The sequence below is a fragment of the Oncorhynchus clarkii genome, chromosome 4 (assembly GCF_045791955.1).
Source record: "Oncorhynchus clarkii lewisi isolate Uvic-CL-2024 chromosome 4, UVic_Ocla_1.0, whole genome shotgun sequence".
In the NCBI taxonomy this organism is placed as follows: Eukaryota; Metazoa; Chordata; class Actinopteri; order Salmoniformes; family Salmonidae; genus Oncorhynchus; species Oncorhynchus clarkii.
In genome coordinates, this window is record NC_092150.1 from 76,407,873 (window position 1) to 76,416,705 (window position 8,833).

Consider the following 8,833-nt stretch of genomic DNA (forward strand, 5'->3'; position numbering starts at 1 on the left):
ACATCAAAATGTGGAATAAGTCAAGGGGTATGAATACTTTCTGAAGGCACTGTATGTGATCGTACACAAACGTAAGCAAGGTTCGGACTTATTGCGGTCAATTTGCAATCTAAAACATATTTTTTAAATAATTTTCTAGCCCCTGACCATCCAGTCCAGAAAAATGTGGTGTGCAGCTGAATCTAGTGCTTGATGATCCCTGCCCTCTGGTGCAACCTTGTGTGTGGTGTGGAGTGTACTACTGTGCTATTCAGAGAAATGTTAGCACACTATTTTTGTGTTAGACAGTTATGGTAGAAGAGAGCAATACGAGCTAGCCTAGTCGTTGGAGCGCTGGGCCAGTAACTGAAAGGTCACCATTTTGAATACCGGAGGTGACAAGGTGAAAAATCTGTTGCTGTGCCCTTGAGCAAGACACTCAACCCTACTTGCTCCAGGAGTGCTGTACAATGTTGACCTTGGCCTTGAACCCACTCCCTGAAGGTGTCTCTGGGGGAGTTGGGATATGCAAGAAACACACTTCCATTTCAAACTTGTGTGTAATAGGACAAATATAAGCACCCCCAAAATGATTATAATAAAGTGGCCGTGGTATCTCAGACCGTATACCATGGCTCTGACAAAATCTTTATTTTTACTTCTCTAATTAGGTTGGTAACCAGTTTATAATAGCAATAAGGCTCCTCAGGGGTTTTGTTTTTGTTTCTAAGAACAGCCATTTGCTGTGGTATATTGGCCATATACCACACCCCCGCGGGCCTTCTTGTTTCATTATACTACAAGAAAGCCATATAGCGCACTGTTCTTAATATAATTGCATCCACCCTTGGCGATTTGATTCTTCTAACAGATGGACTCTTAAAAGTGAACTATTTACAATAGTAGAGATCTTTCGCTATATGGTTTCTGATCGCTATAAGTGGTTGATGTTTATGGTAGATCTGTGTTTTAGTAAGCTGAGTGCAATGTAGTTTCTTTGTTTGGTGTGTAATATAGTTTTACATCAGACAAGAAGCTGTGGGTTATTGAAAGGACACACAACTGACTTCAAATCCATGTTCGTTTGCCCGCAGTGCTGCTGTTAACAAAATAGCCTTTTGAAATATGCACACACACACACACACACACACACACACACACACACACACACACTAGTCCCAGAGGTGTGTGTGTCAGTAGTAATCAATCATTATTGACGTGGGACAAGAAGCCAGCACCACTTCCATTTCACACAGACATGAAATCTGTCAGTCAAGTTTTGACGAGTTTGCCATGTTTGATAGCTGGAGTGTCCACTGATCACCAAGAGGAAAACATCAGTATGAATTTTGGTACATTACTTTTAGGACATTTTAGGAAATGGTGTGGGCGTTTTGATACCCAGAAGGACCCTTCTTTCTGACAACAAAGTCAAAACTCCAAAAAGCTTTTGACCCAAGTCTCTGTGACTGTGACTATGACTGACAGTTCAGCCCTCTCAGAAGTTGTTTTCTTCTCTGCAGTTCTCTTAAGAAGTACTTGCAGCGTGAGTGGGTAGAGTGATGGAGGAGGACCAGTCATTGACTGTCACCATCAGAGAGATGGGAAATGTCTTCTCCAATCAAATCAAGGAGAGAGGGACAACACTTCAAGGTATAAATAATAATATAGAATTGGAGATACTTGTCTTCTGAGTCATCTGAAGTTGTGATCAGTTGTGTGCTGATGATATAGACACAACACATCTGTAGCACATTCTTCATCTGAAACAATCCCTATCCTTGTTTCCCATGGAAAAGCATCATGCACTATGTTCTATGTTCAGTACAGTTCAGTCAGGTGACAGTGGAACTAGAGGAGGTCCAACATCTTGTCCATAAAATAATCTGTGAGTAAAAACATCTGTTACATATTGTTACAATAATTATCCTTCCAACTGTCAGTCAACATCATCACACATCCAAGAGTGCTTGTGGTCAATTTGGCCACTTATCTCACTTGTGTAACAGTGCTCTCTCCCTCTCTCGTTGTGTGTGTGTGTGTGTGTGTGTGTGTGTGTGTGTGTGTGTGTGTGTGTGTGTGTGTGTGTGTGTGTGTGTGTGTGTGTGTGTGTGTGTGTGTTGCCTACTATCCAAGATGTCTTGAGCGCAGGGAGGCGCTAGATCACATAGAGCCACTGAACTCGTCCCCCGCATTAACTGTTTTTAAATGGAAGTGCAGACACACTCATTCAGTCTCTCTCTCTCCCTCTCGTCACCAGCGGACTTCACTCGGTCCCTCCGCTGCGCCTGGAGCTTCAAAGCAAAGACCCGCTAACCCATGCGGGGATTAGATACTACCAACACTAGTGGGGTTTTGGTCAGCCTACAGTTCTTCTCAGCAGAAGGGTGATTTCGTTTAGGAAAGAAGGCGAAAGGGAGAGAAAGGGCGAAGGAATTAAAACCGTTTCTTCTGCTTTCGGTTGAGGAGAGTAGATGAGTCAATGGCCGGAGCTCAGCCAGGAGTTCACGCGCTGCAGCTCAAGCCCGTGTTTGTGAGTGAGAGTCTGAGAAAGGGCAACAAATTTATGAAATGGGATGATGTAAGTATTTTTTTTGTTGTCAGAGTGGACGGGTTTGTCACTGTCCTTTGTGTAGCCAATGTTTGTTACACATTTACCACGGCACTGTAACGCATGTGTTATGCATTTACCACAGCACTGTAACGCATGTGTTATGCATTTGCCACGGCACTGTAACGCATGTGTTGTGCATTTGCCACAGTGCAACAGTCTCAACTGGCTGTTTAAGGGAATAGTAAACTATCGTTTTACCTCGGTTATAGCCTTTTGGCTGGTGATATGAAAGCGCTATAGTTGTGTGACAATCTAAAACGTGGAAACAACACAGTTAATTCGAATGTTTGGTTTACATTTCATGGTGTGCGTGCATGTATGTTTCTGTATGTGTGCGCAATCCGTGCGCGTGCGTGCGTGCCTTTTCAGATTGCTCATTGCCTTGAATTAACCGTGTAACAGAGAAAGCTGACACAATAGTGTGATATTGAATCCATAATCGTTTCAAAACGGTATACCGATCCACCTGAATCTCTACAAAACTATACAACTGAACGTTATAAACCTCGGGTTGAATGAGTTGTATACTGGTAGCCTATCACCAGTCTCTATTGTAATACCCAATACCCACGCCAGTCAGTAGCAGCTAAATGACCTTGATTAAAATGTATTGCGCAGCGCTGTTTAGCACGGCTCTGCTAGAAGCCTATCGTCTCTGGGTAAGATGAGATTTAAAGAAGACTACTTACTGCAAAGCGTTTCTCATAGATATTCCTCACAGCTGAAACAACTTGTTTTATTTTACACACAGCATGGACATGTGAAAAGAAAAACATGTTTTTTTTCGCCTAGGGAGCCTAAATAAATAACATACAATTGTCAAGTAGCCAATTAACAACGGAGTATTTGGTGGAATCTGCGTTGGAAATGCCACTGTGTGCACCTGCCAACTGTGTGATGGTGATTGCTATAGCGGAACTGTTGACTGATACTGCGGTGTTATCATTGTCGTTGTAGCAGAGCAGCGCAAACAAGCGATGACAGTGTATTCCGATATTTTGATAGGCATCAAACATCGTCACAGTGTCAGTCTAATACGCAACTACCTTTTTTATACATACACATTAATGAGTCTTTAATAGCAATTACAAATGTATCTCTCTCCTGTCTCCCTCTGTCTCTCTTTCCTGTCTCTCTGTCTCTTTCTCCTTTCTCTCCTGTCTCTCCTGTCTTCCCTCTCTCTCCTGTCTCTCCTCTCTCTCCTGTCTCTCTCTGTCTCTCTCTCCTCTCTCTGTCTCTCTCTCCTGTCTCTCCCGTATCTCTCTCCTCTCTCTCCTGTCTCCCTCTGTCTCTCTTTCCTGTCTCTCTCTCCTTTCTCTCCTGTCTCTCTCTGTCTCTCTCTCCTGTCTCTCTGTCTCTCTCTCCTGTATCTCCTGTCTCTCCTGTCTCTCTCTCCTCTCTCTCCTGTCTCTCCTGTCTCTCCTGTCTCTCTGTCTCTCTCTCCTCTCTCTCCTGTCTCTCTCTCCTGTCTCTCCTGTCTGTCTCTCCTGTCTCTCCTCTCTCTCAGTCCCTCTCAGTCTCTCTCTCCTCTCTCTCCTGTCTCTCCTGTCTCTCAGTCTCTCTCTCCTGTCTCTCCTGTCTCTCCTGTCTCTCTGTCTCTCTCTCCTCTCTCTCCTGTCTCTCTCTCCTGTCTCTCCTGTCTGTCTCTCCTGTCTCTCCTGTCTCTCTGTCCCTCTCAGTCTCTCTCTCCTCTCTCTCCTGTCTCTCCTGTCTCTCAGTCTCTCTCTCCTCTCTCTCCCATCTCTCCTGTCTCTGTCTCTCTCCCCTCTCTCTCTCCTCTCTCCCCTGTCTCTCTGTCTCCCTCTCTCTCTCTATCTCGCTCCTTTCTCCGTCTGTATATGGTGGTATGTTGTGAGGGGTGTGAGCTGTGTGTGTTTCCCCATGTTGATTTGTTATCGTGTGCTAGCCGTGTTTTTGTAGTTTTCGGATTAGGGTGGGGACCTCTTCCATGGCCACTTTCCAGACCCCACAGCCCACCAAGTCTGACACACACACACATGCATATAGAGAGACAGATGGTAGGGAGAGACACAGGGAGAGAGAGAGGGGATAGAGAGAGAGACAGAGGGGAGAGAGAGAGACAGAGGGGATAGAGAGACAGAGGGGAGAGAGAGAGACAGAGGGGAGAGAGAGAGACAGAGGGGAGAGAGAGAGACAGGGGAGAGAGAGAGTCAGAGGGGAGCGAGAGAGACAGAGGGGAGAGAGAGAGTCAGAGGGGAGCGAGAGAGACAGAGGGGAGAGAGAGAGACAGAGGGGAGAGAGAGAGACAGAGGGGAGAGAGAGAGACAGAGGGGAGAGAGAGAGACAGGGGAGAGAGAGAGTCAGAGGGGAGTGAGAGAGACAGAGGGGAGAGAGAGAGACAGAGGGGATAGAGAGAGTCAGAGGGGATAGAGAGAGTCAGAGGGGAGCGAGAGAGACAGAGGGGAGAGAGAGAGTCAGAGGGGAGTGAGAGAGACAGAGGGGAGAGAGAGAGACAGAGGGGATAGAGAGAGTCAGAGGGGATAGAGAGAGAGACAGAGGAGAGACAGAGAGACAGAGGGGAGAGAGAGAGACAGAGGGGAGAGAGAGAGTCAGAGGGGATAGAAGAGACAGAGGGGAGAGAGAGAGTCAGAGGGGAGCGAGAGAGACAGAGGGGAGAGAGAGAGACAGAGGTGAGAGAGAGAGACAGAGGGGAGAGAGAGAGACAGAGGGGAGAGAGAGAGACAGGGGAGAGAGAGAGTCAGAGGGGAGTGAGAGAGACAGAGGGGAGAGAGAGAGACAGAGGGGATAGAGAGAGTCAGAGGGGATAGAGAGAGTCAGAGGGGAGCGAGAGAGACAGAGGGGAGAGAGAGAGTCAGAGGGGAGTGAGAGAGACAGAGGGGAGAGAGAGAGACAGAGGGGATAGAGAGAGTCAGAGGGGATAGAGAGAGAGACAGAGGAGAGACAGAGAGACAGAGGGGAGATAGAGAGACAGAGGGGATAGAGAGAGTCAGAGGGGATAGAAGAGACAGAGGGGAGAGAGATAGACAGAGGGGATAGTGAGAGTCAGAGGGGATAGAAGAGACAGAAGGGATATAGAGAGACAGAGGGGATAGAGAGAGTCAGAGGAGAGACAGAGATACAGAAGGGATATAGAGAGACAGAGGGGATATAGAGAGACAGAGGAGAGACAGAGAGACAGAGGGGAGAGAGAGAGACAGAGGGGATAGAGAGAGTCAGAGGGGATAGAAGAGACAGAAGGGATATAGAGAGACAGAGGCAGACAGATATAGATCATCCAGTAAGTTCGAAATCAAAACCTTTCCCCTGTCTCAGCTGGATGTCAGAAAATAAGTGTCATGGTAACAATGGGGAACCTTGACCATACATGACCAAACAGTGGAGCAAGGAGAGTGGAGTGATTGGTACGATATTGAGCCGAGATGGAAACAAAATCCTCTCAGCATGGTGGAGATGGCATGGAGTGGCCAGAATGCAGTTATTGTATTACAGATGTAGGATCTTAATTTGATCAATCTTTTGTTGCTGAGAATTGTCCTATCACACAGTTATATCAACAGTACCATACTTTTCATGTAGATTTCTGTTGGCCAGCTAATAGCCTGATCACAGATCAAACAACGTTAGGGACAAATGGTTCAGGTTTATTTTGCTGTGACAATATAGATCAAATTAAGATCCTACATATGTACACTGTCTGACACAAGTGTTGTAGAGCAAGGAGAAAGGAAGAAGGAGAGAGGGAGAGGGAAGGGAGGGTAGAGGGAAGGGTGGGAGAGGGGAGAGAGGGAGAGGGAAGGGAGGGTAGAAGGAAGGGTGGGAGAGGGGAGAGAGGGAGAGGGAAGGGAGGGCAGAAGGAAGGCTGGGAGAGGGGAGAGAGGGAAGGGAGGGAAAGAAAGACAGAGAAGAAGAGAGGAAGCAGGAAAGAGATTTTATCAAGTATTTCTCATACCAAATCCTTTCTGTGGGTTTGAAGACCATTTTACTTCGTAAACTCAATCTGTCTGTACTGCTAATCACCCAGACATTGTTATAATGCAGAAGCTAAACAATCAGAACAATCCCTATTTTTAGGCTATGGCTAATGGTAGGGAACACCACTGTGAGGGGTGGATCCACAGTCCACGGAGGCTGTCGCAACTCTGTCTGCCTGCTTCCCTCTGTCCAGTCACTCAAAGGAGAGCTGAGACAAAACCTCTTAACGATCACAATTACTCCTAAATTGGAAAAACTCCTTGTAATGATGGCGATTTCCTTCCCTGGTGTAAGATTTTGTCGCAAAGAAATTGAGAAAACCTTTTAGCTCTTAAGACTAGTCTATCCTCTGAGAGTGAGAGTCAGTGAGTCACCCCCCCCCCCCAATGATAGCCTCTGAGGAAGTCATAATGACTTCATGTGTGTGTAGCTGTGGCCAGGGATAGTTGGTACATGAAGAAGAGGAGAAGATGGCCAAAACGCAGCCTGGTGGAACCATGTGAAGTAGAATGATGAACGCAGCGATCAGGCTTGTTCCACCAGGCTTGTGAAAATGTCTGTTTTCACACCATTAAGCAGATTGTCAATGGCCACCAGCCATCTTTAACTCTCTCAGCCTGATGTTGCAACATAATCCATCAATCCTCCGTGAAGTTTAGGACTAATGGGAAGGTCGTTTTTTCAACCGGTGACAAACACTACAACCATTGCCATACAGTCATAGATCTATCGGTAAACAGCCCACCCATTTTTACCTACCTCATCCCCATACTGTTTTTATTTATTTACTTTTCTGCTCTTTTGCACACCAATATCTCTACCTGTACATGACCATCTGATCATTTATCACTCCAGTGTTAATCTGCAAAATTGTAATTATTCGCCTTCCTCCTCATGCCTTTTGCACACAATGTATATAGACTCTCCTTTTTTTTACTGTATTATTGACTTGTTAATTGTTTACTCCATGTGTAACTCTGTGTTGTCTGTTCACACTGCTATGCTTTATCTTGGCCAGGTCGCAGTTGCAAATGAGAACTTGTTCTCAACTAGCCTACCTGGTTAAATAAAGGTGTTCTCAACTAGCCTACCTGGTTAAATAAAGGTGTTCTCAACTAGCCTACCTGGTTAAATAAAGGTGTTCTCAACTAGCCTACCTGGTTAAATAAAGGTGTTCTCAACTAGCCTACCTGGTTAAATAAAGGTGTTCTCAACTAGCCTACCTGGTTAAATAAAGGTGAAATAAAAAAAATAAAAATAAAGTCTTAATATCTCATTTTTGTCATTAACTCTATATACCAGGACTTGATATAGTGCATCTTCCCTCTGATTTGTCATGAGTCATGGCATGTTCTCATGTGTGTAAGTTGACCAAATCAATCCTTCTTGAATCTGTTACAGAGTCACAACGAATCGTTGTTGCCATAGCAAACGTCACCATAGCAAGTGCTTAAAATTCTCTCACAAACCATTTTCAGCATCTTGCAAATGGATGTTTTCTTGTTCTGTCTGTCTGTCTGTCTGTCTGTCTGTCTGTCTGTCTGTCTGTCTGTCTGTCTGTCTGTCTGTCTGTCTCTTCCAGGTCCCTCTTTGTTTATCACTTTTGCTATCTGCCTAAGTGTCTCTCACATTCATTCTTTCCATCTCTTCCATCTCTCTCTCCCTCCCTCCCCACCTCCCTCCCTCTGTCCGTCCGTCCGTCTGCTTTCTGTAATAGAGTAGGATCGATACGATAGCAGTCAGTTCTGGTCAGAGGGGTCAGTGTGTACATCAGGTACCACCATTTCAGCTCTGTCTGGCTGGTTTACGCTGTTAAAGATGACCAGAGGCCAGTGATGATCTGTCACCTCAACAGAGCTGCCCCCAGTCAGACAGCTATAGATCCTAGACATGCAGTATGATAAATACTAGACATCTAGGGGCAGTTTCCCAGATCCAGATGAATTGCTTAATTGTCTTAGGAACCACAACAGTGAGGAAGCACCTGCTTTCAATATATTTTGTATCCCTAATTTACACGTGTTTCCTATTTTTTGGCAGTTACCTGCATATAATCTGCACTATAACATGATGTCATAGAACACATCCTTCAACATAATGAACAACATACAGTCATAGACCTATATCATACAGTTGTAGATCTATACCATACAGTCGTAGACCTATACCATACAGTCGTAGGTCTATACCATACAGTCGTAGACCTATACCATACAGTCGTAGATCTATACCATACAGTCATAGACCTATACCATACAGTCATAGATCTATACCATACAGTCGTAG

General features: G+C 45.3%; 1 protein-coding gene across 2 annotated transcripts in view; it reads left to right on the forward strand.

Moving 5' to 3' along the window:
* Nucleotides 1-2,241: 2,241 nt before the first annotated feature.
* The window catches only part of LOC139407292 (1-phosphatidylinositol 4,5-bisphosphate phosphodiesterase beta-1-like), a 256,969-nt gene continuing 250,377 nt past the window's right edge, over nt 2,242-8,833 (forward strand). For both annotated transcript variants that reach the window (XM_071150944.1, XM_071150945.1), the window contains exon 1: nt 2,242-2,560. In XM_071150944.1, the coding sequence (XP_071007045.1) occupies nt 2,462-2,560 (99 nt within the window). In that variant the 5' untranslated portion in view covers nt 2,242-2,461. The remainder of the gene's footprint in view (nt 2,561-8,833) is intronic.